This window comes from Triturus cristatus, chromosome 12, assembly GCF_964204655.1.
Source record: "Triturus cristatus chromosome 12, aTriCri1.1, whole genome shotgun sequence".
Lineage (NCBI taxonomy): Eukaryota > Metazoa > Chordata > Amphibia > Caudata > Salamandridae > Triturus > Triturus cristatus.
Window position 1 is genome coordinate 839099817 of NC_140595.1, and position 16530 is coordinate 839116346.

The 16530-nt window shown below is 51.9% G+C and overlaps 1 protein-coding gene across 2 annotated transcripts in view; it reads right to left on the minus strand.

Annotated features, from left to right (window-relative positions):
• Nucleotides 1-11654, minus strand: part of LOC146783023 (eukaryotic translation initiation factor 4E type 2-like) — a 92642-nt gene extending 80988 nt beyond the window's left edge. The window contains exon 1 of one of the 2 annotated variants that reach the window (XM_085639225.1): nucleotides 11464-11654. In XM_085639225.1, coding sequence (XP_085495351.1) covers nucleotides 11464-11483 — 20 coding nt within the window. In that variant the 5' untranslated portion in view covers nucleotides 11484-11654. The remainder of the gene's footprint in view (nucleotides 1-11463) is intronic. The other variant, XM_085639224.1, reaches the window with a different exon arrangement.
• Nucleotides 11655-16530: the final 4876 nt, after the last annotated feature.

Consider the following 16530-nt stretch of genomic DNA (forward strand, 5'->3'; position numbering starts at 1 on the left):
CCATGAATTGCCAAAGCTGTTCTTGGTTCTCAGAGCTTCCCTTATCACGTTCAACAAATCTGCCATTGGAGGAGCCTAGCGCGCATCCAAGATGGTCGCGTGAGCACAGGGCTCCCCGGACCCTCGCTGCTCCTCGGAATTTATCCTGAGAATATCCTGATGTGGTTTATGGAATCTGGGAGATGAAGACCGGCTGAGCACGTATCTCTTTTCAGAAATTGAATCGGACCTGGGAATCCTGAGTTATCGTTGTTAGAACTTTTGGGACCCACCCGACGGAGGTGCCCGGGGCGAAGGTGAACCGTGGAGCCGTGTCGCAATTGAACAACAGCGGCTGCAGCGCGGTGCCAGGGGCCGCTCGACCACTTTCGGTTTCACTTTCGGACCTCGGGGGGCTGGCCGGTGGAGCGCTTGAGGTGGCGGGGTGTATCCTTGGCCTCTGCACAAGGCTTTGTCTCCACCTGCCACTAGAGTGCCTATCGCCTTGGGTCCCCCCGCACCGCCATATTGTGGGCTCGGGTGAGGCGCTGGTCTTCGGTGTCGGTGCCTCTGCTACTTTGATCGGCGGTCCCCCTCGGTGTCCGTGACCACATGGGGGGCAAGGGGGGCCCCGAGGGGCGTAAGACTAAGGCCTCCCTCCGTGGGGGATCGGTCCAGACCAACAACATGGACCGCTACACTCAGGGCAGAGGCTCCCCTGGAGCGGCCGGTCCCCCCCCGGACGCCACCGGTGGTGGCACGTCCGTCTCTTCGGAACTTTCCCTACAGGATATCATGGGCGCCATTGATGGCATCAGGGAAACCATCGCCACGCAATACGAGGCCCTGGCCCGTAAAATCGACACGGTGGCAATTGATGTCACCTTAATACGGGCGGATCTCTCCAAAACAAACGAGAGGGTTCAGGCTCTCGATGCGCGGACCTCCACCCTTGGGGCGGATGTGTCGGGCCTGCAGGCCGCGCTTGGTGACATCAAGGTGGTCAACGATCAGATGGCCCGGCGGCTGGAGGACTTCGAGGGACGGGCCCGACGCAACAACATCCGTGTCATAGGCGTACCGGAGTCCTCCGACGACCGCCCGGTTGACCTCCTGGTCGAGGAGCTCATCCTCCAACAGTTGACCCCTGCTGGCTTGAGTAAGTTCTTTGCCGTGGAGCGGGCCCATCGAGTTCCGGGCGGTCGACCACGGCCGGGGGCCCCCCCGAGGCCTATCGTGGCCAAGCTGTTTTACTACAGAGACCGGGATGCGATTCTGCAGGCCTCACGTGTCCATGGCCCGGTTCGACATGAGAACTCATCCATTAACTTTTATCCGGACTTTACCCAACTTGTACAGAAACAGCGGATGGGATTCCAGGGGGTGAAACGTCGTCTTCGTGAACTGGGCCTAAAGTACTCTATGCTCTACCCTGCAAAACTCCGAGTGGAACATGAGGATCGGACTGCCTTTTTTGACTCTCCTGTGGCCGTGAGTGACTGGCTGGACTCGCTGCCGGACAGAGGTGGCCGTCCCGGGCCCTCTGCAGGTGCCAACGGTGACGGGTCCCCTTTGGAGTGACTTTTGGTCCTTGATTTTGCCATTTTGCACTGTTCAGCTGGGTTGTACTTCTTTGGTTCATTGTGTCTTGCTAGGACCTGTGTGGGGGGCGGGCGGGGTCGGGTCCCTTTCCTCCTCCGGGGTCTTTTCGTAGAATGGGGTTAGTTGGGCGACAGGCACACTGCAAGTTGGGGTGGTTTTTTGGCCCGCAGGGGTGCAGGGTGGGGGGAGTTGGATGTTGGGGGGGGTGGGGGGGGAAGGAGGGGTTGTTTTGTTGTGTGTTTTTTGTTTGCAGGGCGAGGTATTGATTTTTGTCCACCATCGGGAACTGTGCTGCTTACTGGGGGACCTTTGATTTATTGGAGGGGATGGGGGGGGACGGGTTGAAGCTGATGTCATGGAACGTCAATGGGTTGGGGGACCGTATCAAACGGGGTGTAGTACTGCAGTATTTGCGTCGTCTGACTCCTGATGTGGTGTTTATCCAGGAGACGCATCTGGTTGGTAATGTCTGCCATGCAATGAATAGGGGGGGATACCGCCTCGTGGCTCATTCTGGTTTCACAACTGGCTCCAGGGGGGTGGGCATTCTCCTGCGATCCTCACTTCCGTTGGAGATCACCAGGGTAGTCTCAGATGACAGAGGGCGTTATGTGTGTCTGACTGGGAGGTGGGAGGGGCATCCCCTTGCCCTGGTCTCAGTTTACGTCCCCCCGGGCCTCCAGAACTCCACCTTCGCGGACTTGGGTCGAATGCTGCTTGAACTTCCGGACAGTCTTTTTCTTATGGGCGGGGACTTTAATTCGGTGGTCTCGGGTGACCTGGATCGTCACCCACCCAGGGCCCTCCCCGCTGCCCAGGCATGGCTAGGTGGTATGTTGGAGACCTTCGGTCTGGTGGATAGTTGGCGATTAATGCATCCGACCCAATGTCAGTACACCTTTCACTCTGGGGCACATGGGAGTCTTTCTAGGTTAGACTATTTCCTTATGCCCGCGGCGCAGACTGGTCGAATTCGAGAGGTCAGGCACCTGGCGAGGGGTATCTCCGATCATTCCCCGCTGTGGCTGCTCTTTGACACCGAGTCACGGTCTGCAGGGCGGATCGCTCCCATTAACCCGTGGTACCTGCGAGACCCTACGACTCGCGATAGCCTGGTTAAGGCTATGGACCAATACTTCCTTGAAAACGAGGGGTCGGTGTTGTCTGCAATGTCCCTGTGGGAAGCCTTTAAAACCGTAATCCGCGGACACGCCCTCTCCCAGATAGTGGTGGCTAAGAAGCTCAAGAGTGAGGCAGTGGTGAAGCTGGAGACTGACATCTCGGGGCTGGAGTCGGCCTTGGAGGAGGGTGTCACTCCGGACGGGCTCCATGCCCTCAGCCTGAAACAGTTTGAATACAGGTCTCTTGTCACTGACGCTGCCAAAACTATGTATAGGGAGCAGCAGGGTCGATTGTATGATGCCGGGGACAAGGCGGGTAAGTTGATTGCGTGGCTGGACAAGAAGGAGAGAGTGAATCGTGTGGTCCCGGAGCTGCGTGTCTCGGATGGAGTGTGTGTGACTGAGCCTGGTGAGATTGTGGAATGTTTCGCCGACCACCTCCGGGCCGTGTACTCCCCGGTGACTGATAGGGATGAGGAAGACTCTTGCCTTCTACTGAGGGATATTGCTTTGCCCGGCCTGTCCGTCGAGGACCGTGAGCAGCTGGACGCCCCCTTGTCGGTAGATGAGATAGCAACTGCGATTCGATCCCTTCGCTCGGGCAAGGCTATGGGTCCCAACGGTCTACCTATCGAATTATATAAGTTGCTCCCGGATAAACTAGCGCCCTTCCTCCGTCGTATGTTTCAGGAGTCCCTTGAGGCAGGTTCCCTTCCTGTCGACCAGCGACTGGCCACGATAGTCGTGATCCCCAAGGAAGGTAAGCCGCGGGACCGCTGTGCCTCCTACAGGCCTATTTCACTGCTAAACGCAGAGCCTAAAATCCTGGCTAAAGTCCTCGCCAATCGTTTGTTGAGCGTCATCTGCGATCTGATTCATCCTGATCAATGCGGCTTCATCCCGCATCGCAACACCGCCCTCAACTTGCGGCGTCTTCATGGCGCCCTCGCCAGGGCGGAGTACCTCTCCGAACCGGCCGTGCTGGTTTCTTTAGACGCCACGATGGCCTTCGACACCATCGAGTGGCCGTTCCTCTGGGCTGTCTTGACCAAATTCGGCTTTGGGGAGGGATTTCTTGGCTGGGTGAAGCTTCTCTACACGGGACCCATGGCTCAGGTGGTGGTTAATGGGCGGGTCTCTCGGCCCTTCGCGCTCGGTCGGGGTACGAGGCAGGGGTGCCCGTTGTCCCCTCTGCTCTTTGCTCTCGCCCTGGAGCCACTCGCTGCTTGGCTCCGCTGGGAGCCCTCGATCAGGGGGATCCGGTGGGCCCCGGGCTTCGAGGATCGGGTCTCGTTATATGCTGACGATATTCTCCTGTATCTTACCTCGCCGCGGCAGTCGCTTAACGTTCTCTTTGATGTTCTGACTTCCTATGGGAGAAATTCGGGTCTCACGATTAACTGGTCTAAATCCTGTGTCTATCCTATCTCTGGTGGCCCTCCTCTCTTGCCGCCTCGGCTTCCGATCCAAGTATCTCAGGCCGGCTTTAAATACCTGGGGATATACGTCTCGTTGGACCCGGTGGCTCGCTATGAGCAAAATCTCCTGCTTCCACTTCGGCGTTTGAGGGAGGACACGGCTCGGTGGTGTAGGCTGCCCTTGTCCCCGCTGGGTCGGGCAGCACTGTTTAAAATGATGTCCCTTCCCAGATTCCTCTATGCACTTCAGAACTCCTTCGATGTCATTCCAGTGGCCTACTTTCGGGAGGTGGAGAGCCTGCAGAGGAGACTGGTGTGGGACGGACGGGCGCGTATCGCCCTGGCCAAGCTTACTCTCCCCTGGTACGATGGGGGCATCGCGCTTCCCGACATTCGCAGGTATTATTGGGCCTCGCAGTTATCGGCCATTAACCATGCCACGTATGCGCCTGACTTGAATCCGGCGTATGAGATGGATAAATTCTTGCTTCCCGGCGGGAATTATAACAGGGCGCTTTACTCTCGCTCGGCTGGACGGACCCTGACGGGCCCTACTAAGATTGCGGTGCGGATCTGGAAGGCGGCCAATGTAGCTATGGGCTGGAGTGAGCGACTAACATGTGCTACTCCTTTATTTGCCTCCGACCGACTGGGAAGCCTCTGGACGACGAAAGGGTTTGACCGTTGGGACACGATTGGTATTAGTAGAGTGGGAGACCTATGGAGGAAGGGCGCGGTTAAGACCTTCGCGGCGCTCCAGAGCGAATACGAACTCACGGACAGGGAGTTCTTCCGATATGCCCAGGTTCGGCACGCCCTGCTCTCCGTCTTTGGAGAGGGGACTAAGATCCCCGCCTCTTCGCCCCTCGAGGACCGCCTACTTGATGGCCATGTCCCCGACAGTACTATCTCTTTAATCTATAAAAAACTTATTAATAATCGGGCTGACCTATTGGTGCGCCTTCGGGAGGCGTGGACGGGGGATGGGGTGGAATTAGACGACGAGGACTGGCAGTCCGCACTGTCGTCCCCTAAGGAAGTAGCCATTCCAGCCCGTCTCCGCCTGGTCCAGTTAAAGATTCTCCACCGGGTGTATGTGACGGGTCCCCGTTTGGTCTCGATGGGATTCTCGGAAGATGGGCTCTGTAGGCGGGGATGTGGGCTCAGTGCCACCTTTCTCCATATCCTTTGGGAGTGCCGCGAGGTGGCGGAATACTGGCGTCGGGTTCATGGGGTCATGGGACAAGTCACCGGAGTTGCGCTGCTGCCGGAGGTGCGTCGCTGTGTCCTGAATGTGTGGGAGCCCAATGATTATAACGCGGCTCAGACTCGGTGGGCGGCCCTGGGGAACATGATTGCCAAGAGGAATATAGCGCAGCTTTGGGGCTCCCAGCGGCCTCCCACCGTGTCAGTATGGAAGGAGAACATGGATTGGTGTATGTTCAGGGAGAAGACTGTATGTGGCCCGTGGTAAACCCGGGGCATGGGGTAGAATTTGGGGGCAATGGAACGCGTATCGGGGGGGTATTTGTACTCCCCCCCCTTGTGGACACCGATATTGCCTTGTCCCCCTGACCCTTGATAGTTCCTTGCAACTGGTTGTAATAATCGAATATAGATGTTCCTCTCCCGTTACCCCCCCCCCCGATCTTTCAGTACTCCTTCCTCTTGATAGCTAATTGAAGGTCCGAAGTAGAGTCCCCCGGATGTAGCCTGACCCACGTTTTTTGCCCTTATGCCTCGCCTTTTGTTTTTTAGTTGTTATTTATGTTAAATTTATGTCTCCTGCCTCCTTCGAACTATCCGGAGCCATTTACGGGGCTGGGCCCCAGGAGTCGCCTACTGCCTTAACTAATGTACGATCCTTTCTGCATCTAGCGGCCGGCCCTGGTGGTTGTAGGCCCATGCTTGTAACTGATTTATTGTTCAATAAAATATTTAAAAAAAAAAAAAAAAAAAATATATCTGCCATTGGACTTACTGTGTCGTCAGAATATGTACCTGAGGAATTCCATCACTCCTGCAAGAAATGTATGTTTGGGTTTAAGAGAGATTACACTACATTACTAAGCCACCGCAGAACATAATGGCAATATTATTTTCGTCCACAGTATCTCCAACCACCTGCAGATTATCTTGAAGAAATAATACATGCTACTGAAAACGCTCACCACTAAGGCAACACCAAAAGGAGAGAGATTAAATTGAAACACTCCCTCTATAGTTATAAAGACAGTCAGGGTATTTGAATATGTAACTTTATGTGGTCAGATTCAATCAAAGTCCAACTTGAAAAAGAATTCGGACCCTGTCCGAAAACAAATCTATCACGTTGACATTTGGAAGAGGAGAACAGTTCATTTTAAAACTCTGATTAAAATTCCTCAGGACCAAACAGAATCTAACATCCCGTCAGCATTTTTGGTGCTCACCACTAGACAGCCACTCACCCATTTCCACTGGTTCTATGACCTCTTCACGAACCATATCCTCGCACATAGCCTCTCCTCCCTGACAATAACAGCCACAATGTATACCTTACGTTTACTAAGTCTGCCCCACCCTCCTTCAAATTCATCTCATGTGCATAGCTCCTGAATATACCAAACTATTCCACACATTACAGCTCATTCAAAATCTCATCCATATACTTAATTTGTACCACTATTATTTCGCCTGAGGCTCCGAGATAGGAGAGCAGTTCATACTGATGTATGCAAACCAAAACAGGCGGTCCGCCTTTGGCCACATAAACTTAACCTATTGTATCTATCCATCCATCATGAAACCCACAAAACCCCACATATAATTAATGCTGTCAATTTGCCCTCCATCAAACCCGCAGCACGAAGGTCTTTATGCTGAAGAATGACACCTGTCCACAAAGCTTCAAATATCTCCCTCAGAACAATGGCATGGAAAAGCCCAGGGCACCCGGCCTACCCCCACTACAAACAAATCTTTAGAGCAATGGTCCCCATCTGGAGCTCCCTCCTTACCGGTCACAGCCAACACCCTATCACTTTCAGTACTATGCCTATTTTGCCTTTACCAGCGTACCCGCACAACCAGGCACAGTGGCCTCCTTTGGAAGCCCAACAATACCAGTATGGGCGGTACACGCCTCGCACTTGTATTCTCAACAAGAATACAAAAAGGTGGTTGTTGGAAAGATCCAATTACTCTCAACTGCTAGTAACTACTCGTTCGCACGCAGGATCTTTTTTGTTTGGTCCACCGTAAACGAAACGCAGCCATCATACTGCTTCAATAGAACAGTTCAGGTTCGGCCTGGATGATCCCAAGAGGAGCAGCGACAATACTGATTTGCATAAGGTGGACCTCTGGCTAGAGTGCGATGGTGGGTGAAAAGTGAAGAACTGGAATAAGGCCGCAAGAGAGATTAATTCAAGCATTCTTTCGATCACCTTGTTAGTTGTGTTTTACTTGACCTGGTAGCTGCTGGAAGTGAAAGATAGGCTATGCGCAATTTTTTCTGGGCACCTGAACCAAAAGCAGATCTTTGATTCGTATTGCACAGCCTTGTGAGATGTCCAAACACACTTTCACACCACCAGGACCCTGGGGCGCATGGGTAAAGGTTTTCACCCCACACAACACTGACATCACCTACATCCGGGAGCATACGCAAAGGTCAACAATACACAGTTGAAAGCCCGCTGCTCACCCAAGGGCTGACCATCAATGGTCAATATACACACCGCTATCTCTGGGATGTTCTCTCCTATTCCAGGAAAGGGCAGCACCCCCATAGGACCCTGTAGCCGTCAAAAGTGCTGGCAATACTAGTCACCTAATGGTAGAGGTGACAGGCAGCAGTGAAGAAACAGTTTCTGGTTTATTCTGCTAGGGAACAAGTGTGATGTTCCATCCATGTGTCCGCTCACAATTCGCTGATGTGGAAGCCTGCAAACACAACCAAAACTCCCACTCCCTCAACATTGCAGCACAATGAGACTATTAGATTCCTGCCAAACTCATTTTGCTGCTTTAGTCTTCACACTCCTGAAGCCTTTTTCCTCTTGTGGGCCATCCCTGTCCTCACCCTCTTCTTTTCCTACCACATATTTTGGAGCTGTAACTGGTAAGCGTTTTGTACTAAGCAAACGAACTTAAACTAAATCCTGGCCTCAATGTCTTCCTCTGACCAAACATTCCTTCTCCCAGGACACACATCTTTCCCACAAAATCCGTCTCCATCCCTCATCTTTGTCCTCTTGTCCACTCATCTGCAGCCCCTTCCCAGCCCACTGCTCGCTCTTAACTGTACCCACTCTTCATACAAACCCCTCTAGCTCATTTATCAGTACCCTGTTTTTTTACACCTACCTTGCTTATCTGTACCCCTTTTAATATACATCCCTCTTAGCCATGTTTACTGTGTACACCTCAATTTCTTACACACCATCTTTCTGTCCATCTCCGTCATATGCACCAACCTCGTATACGTAAAGGTGTCTTGTCCAATCATGTGACCGTTAACTCTTGCTCACATACGTTATTTCTTTCCATACACCTCATCTGTAACCAGAGAATGGACCCGCCGGCCCTTATCCAACTGATTTAATGTTCCACCCCCACACACATCTCTTATCACACCCCAGACCCTCTCACTCTGCCCCTTACCTGCAGATTGGCAGGGCCTCCAAGTGTAACTAAATGGGGGCTAGACTACCCGAATATGCAACAGTTTACCGCTCCCGATAAAAGTCTCCTTTCTACTGAGATCTGGAAGATACACGCTCACAGTACTTTTTCTCTTTTTACAGACAGAGCCAGAGCCAGGAACCATCACCTCACAGTACAAGCCACAGCAGCATACAGCCCGAGGATAGCTCTTTGTTGCCTAGTACTGCCATGGTCTACTGGAAAAAAGGTATAATTGAATAAGTCAGCCTTGCACGGTTCTGCGGGGGCGGCTCCTTTTTAGGGGTCCAGGGTGTTAAAGGCCAACTGTGAACACAAGGAACCACTGCTAAATGTAACTATTGTACTTGTAATCATTTAATGTAAGTGCTAATGCAAACATGACTTTCATGTTTACACGAACTCTGAAGTGCGCATGGTTTGCCTCTCCCACAGGGACCTAATGACAGGAAGAGTGGATCGAGAGATGATTCAGCTACATCAATCTGCAGCTGGATGTCTGGATTGCACTTGTAAGGGATGTAGTTCCACTACTATCCCTAACCCAGGCACAATCCTATTAATTTAGCAGACACTACACATGCCTCAGACAGACCAGTACATCTGCTAAAAGGGGGCTGTCAGAGCGCACATCAGTGTATGCCTGAAGCAAATGAGGAACCACACAGCAGCAGAGGCAGGATCCCGAGCATGTCCAGGCTTCTGATAGGACTGTAATGCCAGACCTATCAGGAAGCTGGAGAGGGCTTGAGGTGGGTCTTCCTCTGAAACCTGGCCCTGCCGTTCTGTCTGGCTTCTCATTAGGAATCGTGGCTTGCTGGATCCAATATCCATCACTGGATTTCTGCTCTGAAGCCTCTAAGTCGCCTGCAAAAAGAAAAAGTATTAAAAAAATAAAAATTAAAAATGTAAAAAGTGTATGTTAGAAAAACCGTTTGAGAGTGAATGAGAGATTGAGTGTTTGTTCAACGTGTTTGAGTGTCAATGAAAATGAAAGAGTAAGACTCAATCAGTAAATATGAATAAGAGCTAGCATGGAAATGAGTAAAGCAGTGAGTTAAAATGAGTAAGGGAAAGATTGTGAATAGGAGGAAATCAGGGAGTCTATTAATGGTGCAACAGGTGCAGTTCCACCAGGGCACAAAGGCCCTGGGGCAACTGCTGCATTAAAACAGAACACATGTACCCCTAGGAGTTTAAATCAATGCTACCAAAAGCAAACACAGATACAGAGCACTTTTACTGTCCGACAGTGTTGCTGTCCTCCATATAATGTCTAATGCATGTCACTTCCTGTGGCGCCACTGAAGCGCAGACATGACTTGTTAGGAGTCCTTCAGGGTCGGAGATCGCAGAATTCCACTGCCTGAGACATAACAATGCTACTTACTTTTTCTACCCAAGATTAGGGGCTCACTGTGTCACTGCTACATGCCCCCCCCCCCGCTCTGTAGGATCCCACCCTTCTACCCCATACCAGCTTCACTCTGCGTTCCTGTTCCGGGCAGTACACCACTGCCCAACTCTCCCACCAACTACTCATACCCTAGTACCATAACTATCCGGCCTGTACCATGCTCCTCACCACCCTTTTAGCCCCATGCCTATTCATCTGTCTCTCTGATCCAGGCAGCACACCCCAGCCCTCCTCTCCTGCACACAGCTCGATTTCTAGGACCCCAGCGCTCTGCCCCAGACTACCCCCACCCTTCTGCTCCATACCTGCCTCCTGTGTCCATGCTCCAGGTAGAACACCCAGCCCTCCTCCCAAAGCCACTCCAAGACCCCAGCTCTCTGCCATTTACTACCGCCTCTCTGCCTCCACTCTTCTGCACCATACCTTCCCCTTCTGTGTCCCTGCACCAAGAAGTACACCCGATCCCTCCTCCCCTGGCCACTGTCCACTCTCTAGGACTCCAGCCCTCTGCCCCAGACTACCCCACCATACCTTCCTGCTCTGTGTCCCGGCTCCAAAAAGCACACCCGATCCCTGGCCACTGTCCACTCTCTAGGACCCTAGCCCTCTGCCCCACCCTTCTGCACCATACCTTCCTGCTCTGTGTCCCGGCTCCAAAAAGCACACCCGATCCCTCCTCCCCTGGCCACTGTCCACTCTCTAGGACCCCAGCCCTCTGCCCCAGACTACCCCACCCTTCTGCTCCATGCCTGCCTCACCTGTGTCTCTGCTCCAAGAAGCACACCCGATCCCTCCTCCCCTGGCCACTGTCCACTCTCTAGGACCCCAGCCCTCTGCCCCAGACTACTCCACCATTCTGCTCCATACCTGCCTCCATGCTCCAGGTAGCACACCCAGCCCTCCTCCCATGGCCACTCTCTAGGACCCCATCCCTCTGCTCCAGACTACCCCACCCGTCAGCTTCATACCTGCCTCCTGCCTCCATGCTCCAGGTAGCAGACCCAGCCCTCCTCCGATGGCCACTTTCTAGGACGCCAGTACTCTGCCCCAGACTACCCCACCCTTCTGCTCCATGCCTGCCTCCTCTGTGTCTCTGTTCCGGGCTGCACACCCCAGCCCTACTGCCCTGACCACTCTCTAGGACCCCAGCTCTCTGCCCTTTCCGATCTCCTCTCTGCCCCATACCTGGCTGCTCTTAGTCCGTTCTGGACACTCTGCTTCTCCCCCCCCCCCTGAACCCCGCCCAGCCTACACTCACCGTATCTCCCCTCCGCTCATGGCCTCGGTGCTGGGGCCCGGAGCAGGCCGCTCTGGGGGCCTAAGGCCCGACAGCTGCTCGCTTGTCAGTGGCGACCCTCGAGCACAGCCAGGCACCGCATCCCTGCTTCCGCGCCTGCGCAACGACACGCCCTTCTGCGCATGCTCGCTAGACTAGTGCGCATGCTCCCTAGACTAGTACGCATGCGCCTTAGACTCATACGCATGCGCACTTGACTTGCCCTTCTGCGCATGCTCCAAGAAGTAGTACGCATGCGCCAAAAAGTAGTGCAACTGTGCAAGGAGTCTTGATTTATATTCACTCTTCAGAGCAGGTGCTTTGAATTATTGCGCCTGCGCACCATAGTTATCCGTTCCGGTCCGGCTGAGCCTGCGAGTTGCCACGCTTGCGCATGCGCAATGATGAGCCTGTAAATTTACGATTTGCACCGGTAGAGGGGTGGAAGAAATAACTTTAAACTACAGAATGACTGTTTGTCATATGAATGTGAAACTGAAACGCCAAAGTATTTTATTAAATGTGTTCACATTGCTGGGCATAAATGTTTGCCAGACTACTCTGTGAATCATATTGAATACATAGATGCCAAAGGAGGGCTCTGTAATGTTCTCAGTGCGGGGTGACGGTCTAGTCATCCATGCCAACATTTCAACTTCGATAAGAGGGAGAAATATGCGTGGGTGGAAAGACCTGCATAATGCGTAACATGAAACGGGTCAGGCGTAGTACAAAATGGATCACAGGCAGTGGTGGCTGATGACATTTGAAAGTGGTGTGGCGTAAACTTTCTGTCAGTGCACGCTGCGCTGCCGCCTCTGGTGCAGGAAACCAGGGTTCGAGCCTCGAGGTCGCGTCCACATCCTGTGATTCTGGGCAAATCACTTAGTCTCCCCGTGCCTGAATGTGTAATGTAAATACGGTGCTATGTAAAGCGCTCCAATACCTTCGGGTCGAGTTCGCGCTATATAAATATGCAAAAAAAAAAACATGGAAAGCGAGTGCAGCATGCGAGCCCGAACAGCTTTAGGGGGATTTCGGGGGGTTCTCCCCCTGAGAAAAGTTTGAAAAAAGAGTGGGTAAATTGTGCATTTTCAAGCAAATTGGAGAAGCAAGAAGGCTTTTAAAGCAATCGTGAAAGTGCAGTTATTACATTAATAAAGGGATGTTATATAACAACATGTAGATAGAAATGTTTCTGAAGCTAGGCCCTGCCAGTGCCACGCACCTCTGAGCAATATACACGCTGTGTGCCAGCAGGGCCTAGCATCAGAAACATTTCTATTGTTATGTTTTTGAAGCTCGGCCCAGTGCTGGCACTCAGTGTGCATGCTTCTCAGAGGTGCATCACGCGTGGCAGGGCCTGTAGCATGAGCCATGCATGGAGAATGCTTGATATCTAAATCATATAACAAACATCATGTAAAATCTCTTCAAAATTAAAAAAAGTGCCTTTCTCTCACACCACTGCACTAAGAAATACTAACAAGTGATAGTTTTGAAGCATAACTCCTAAGTGAAATAATGGTCAGATGTACAACCTGTAGGAGAGTAGGATCTGCTTCACAGGGGTACCACCACCTTTTGCTGGTGTTTCACAGTTTTTTTTACCTTAGTCTGGCTGTGGCCCTGCTAATCAGGACCCCAGCCTAGCTGCTTCCTCTCTAAAATGGTTTCCATGTACATTAGGTACATATCTAATTGGATTCTGGAGTGCCTTATAAGCCCCTAGTATATGGTATACTATGTAACTAGGGCATAAGTTGCTCAGAGGCCTACCAGGGGCTGCAGCATATATTATGCCACCCCTGGGAAGCACTCCAAAATGACACCACAGGTCTGCTACTGCAGCCTGGGTAAGGGTGTGCTTGCACCCCTTACTGTGGTATAGGCTACCTAGATCACTACCTTATACATACACATATAAACCTATAAGCCACTCCTTTGGCAGGCCTTGACAATCCTGAAGGCAGAGTGCTTAGTTTTATGTAAGAGGGTACCCAAGCATGAGCTGAGCCCCTCTGCAGCTTTCGGAAATACTTCCTTATGGCTGTTCTGTGATACAGCCATACCATATACTCTTAAGTGCATTATAACCTCGCGGTAAATGCTAACTTTGGGATGGCTGCATCAAAACATGTTGTGTTTTGTGTCAAACGCTTTGGAATACTACCCTCCCCCGCCAGTCCTGGCGGCGGGGGTAGCATTCCACCATTCTAGAGGGAGAGACATGTTCACACTGGCTAAACCCGGTAGGACTTTCCTGAGCCCTGGCATTACAAAATGGATGCCTCTGCCACAGACACAGGTCTGGCCTCCTGCTGCTGACCGAAACTCCGGCAGGGGAGGCCTGGACAATAGGTTTCCTGTCGAGGGGTGGTGTCCTCACCTCCCCAGACAGGCTGATGTGTATTGGGGCTGGGCGGGAGCACTCTCTGGTGCTTTGAAGTCCTGCACTGGGGGCACACTTGGTGTCCCTGTGCATACTCCAGTTCAAACCGGTTGCAGGGGCTACCTGCCCCTGCTCTGGCGCGAAACTGGACAAAGGAAATGGGTGCAACCACCCCTCTTTCCTGGCCCACCCATAGGTGGGGCCTTAGAGTTAGTCCAGCCCCTAAGCTTAGTATAAGTATAGGAATCCTGTCCTAGGACTTTAGATTACCTTGGACGAAACTCTGCAACGTACATCCTGGACCTTTGACATTCTATCCTGACTAGAAGACTGAAGAAATCTCTCTTGGGGTCGAGGAGTGACTCCCCTGCTTGGCAGGCACCAAAGAAGCAACTGACCGGTCTGCAATTCTGAAGCTCCTGCCGGACGCCGGAGTCTCTGCATCCCCAGAGATGTATTTCCAGACTTCCCCTAGGCTACCCTGAGTCCACAGCAAAGCTGAGGCTCGTGGCTATTGTGGGTGACGTGGAACCTTGACCCCTGGACACCGTGAACTTTTGCAGCAACACTATCTTCCTGGTCCTCCCCGAAGTTGTGCTTTGGGCTCTGGGTAGCCCCAGCCTTGAGCACCTCCTACACCAAAGATTTTTGGCCTCCATTCCACGAGTGGCCAGTGGGCCAGATCCAAGTGCGACCGCTCAAGGCTCCTTCACGATCACTAGCCCGTTGGCTGGCAGGTCCCCACTAAGGCGACTCCTTTTCTGATTGGGCTTCCCTGGTTGCTCCAGACGTGCCCGTACTTACCTTTGCTCGGTGAGTCCCTCAGACCTTGCTGGTCTGCACCGCAGTCCTTTCTCTGATTTCCAGTGACTTGCCGTTGCCAAGGCTTGTTGGGTCCATTCTGGTTGGCGACACCACAGCACTCGACAGACTTTATGGGACAGCTCGAATCCGGCTCGTGGACTTCGTCGCCAACTCCTGGATCTTGTGGCTGAAGAGTCAAGACACCCATCAACTCACCTGAAGCACCCGACATCTGTGGGCATTGCTCCATCCTGCCCTCGGTCAATGGCTAGTGACCCAGACTCTGTCCCCTCTGCTTTCAAGTTCCTTACATCCTAGATCCAGGCTTGCATCTCTTCGGACACTTCTCCTCTTCACGGCAGCAGCAGTTCTTTGCAGGCTTCCATTGGAATCGACGACGCGACCCAACACCAAAAGACACCTATGCACCCGGCTTCCCTGGGTGAGGTAACTCGAGTACTCCAGTCCTCTCGTAGGTACTAGCCCTAGAACTTCTTAAGTCCAAAAGTATTTGGTCCAGACTCGATTAGAAGTTTCCCTAATCTTTAAATTTCCAACCGCAACATTGCCAATAGAAGATAATAGGAACCTGCGGTTGTGTTTTCACACTGCATACAGCTTCCGTGGGTCCCCTGTTTCACTACCTTGGGTGGTTCCTTGGGGTCCCAGTGATTCTAGAGGCAATAGGCCTAGTGCCTGTTCCAGTCGTGGTTCTTATACCACTTTTTTGGTATATGGTTTGGTACACCCCTATGGCCCAAACGTGTATTTGTGCTTTTACTGATGCTGGATCACTTGTAACTTAAGTACTTCAAACTCCAGTCTCATAAAGAGACAAGAGGGGTGTGTGTTAACCTAAATACATATATTTTAAATATATACCTGGCGTGGTTGCCCTTTCATTTGGTCATTCAAGAGATTATAGACTGGTAAAACAAGCTGCTTTACATTCCTTCAAGACTTAGCCTGAAGGCTGCTCTCCATAGCTACCACTAGGATAGCTTTCATATAAGGTTGTCTTTAACCATTCACCATGAGGGGTTGTTTGGACTGATACAGGGTGCCCACTAGAACTAGTGGACAGCATATATCAGGCCACCTTCTCACATTGGTGTGCAGCTTGTGGGATTCCAGTTTGCTATTGTTTTACCAGATAATCTCAATTGAATTGATCAACTGAAAACCACTAAAGGTACCTGAGGTACATATAATATCAAGTTTAGCTACAGTAAGTTCTACTGAACTTAGAGTTGTGTGTTAAGGGATAGCACACCCTTTCTACAACTAAAGAGAGTTTAGTAGGCCACACTAGTGTAGGTAGTGTAATACACCACACCACATTAGTAATGTCTAACCAGCCAGGAACCAGTGGGTCCCTACCAGGAACCACTGAGCTCCTCCCTATAAATATGAGGATCTCTCCTTTGCTCAGCTTAGGGCCTTATGTACCCTTAGGAAGCTGAAGACAGGCAAAAGTCCATCCACCCAGCATCTCATAAAGATACTGAAACTGGATGATATCACAGGTCCTAGTGGGCCTGATGATGTAGACAGTGTGGGTGGGGCAGCACCTGAGGGTGGGTCCAGGGGTGGAAACTCCCCTGACCCTAACTCTAATGCTGACCAGACTGGTGACAATGACCAGACTCTGGTGAACACTGACCACCAGGATGAGGATGAGGAGGATGACAATAATGCCACTTCCTTTATTCCTCCTGGTAGGCCTGACAACAGGGCTAGAAGGGATAGATCTCTGTCAAGGGGATCTATCCAGTCTAACTCCTCTATAGGAACCTCTGTTTCTTCTCACAGAGGAAGGGAAACCTCCCAGGAGAGGGGAGAAAGACTGCTGA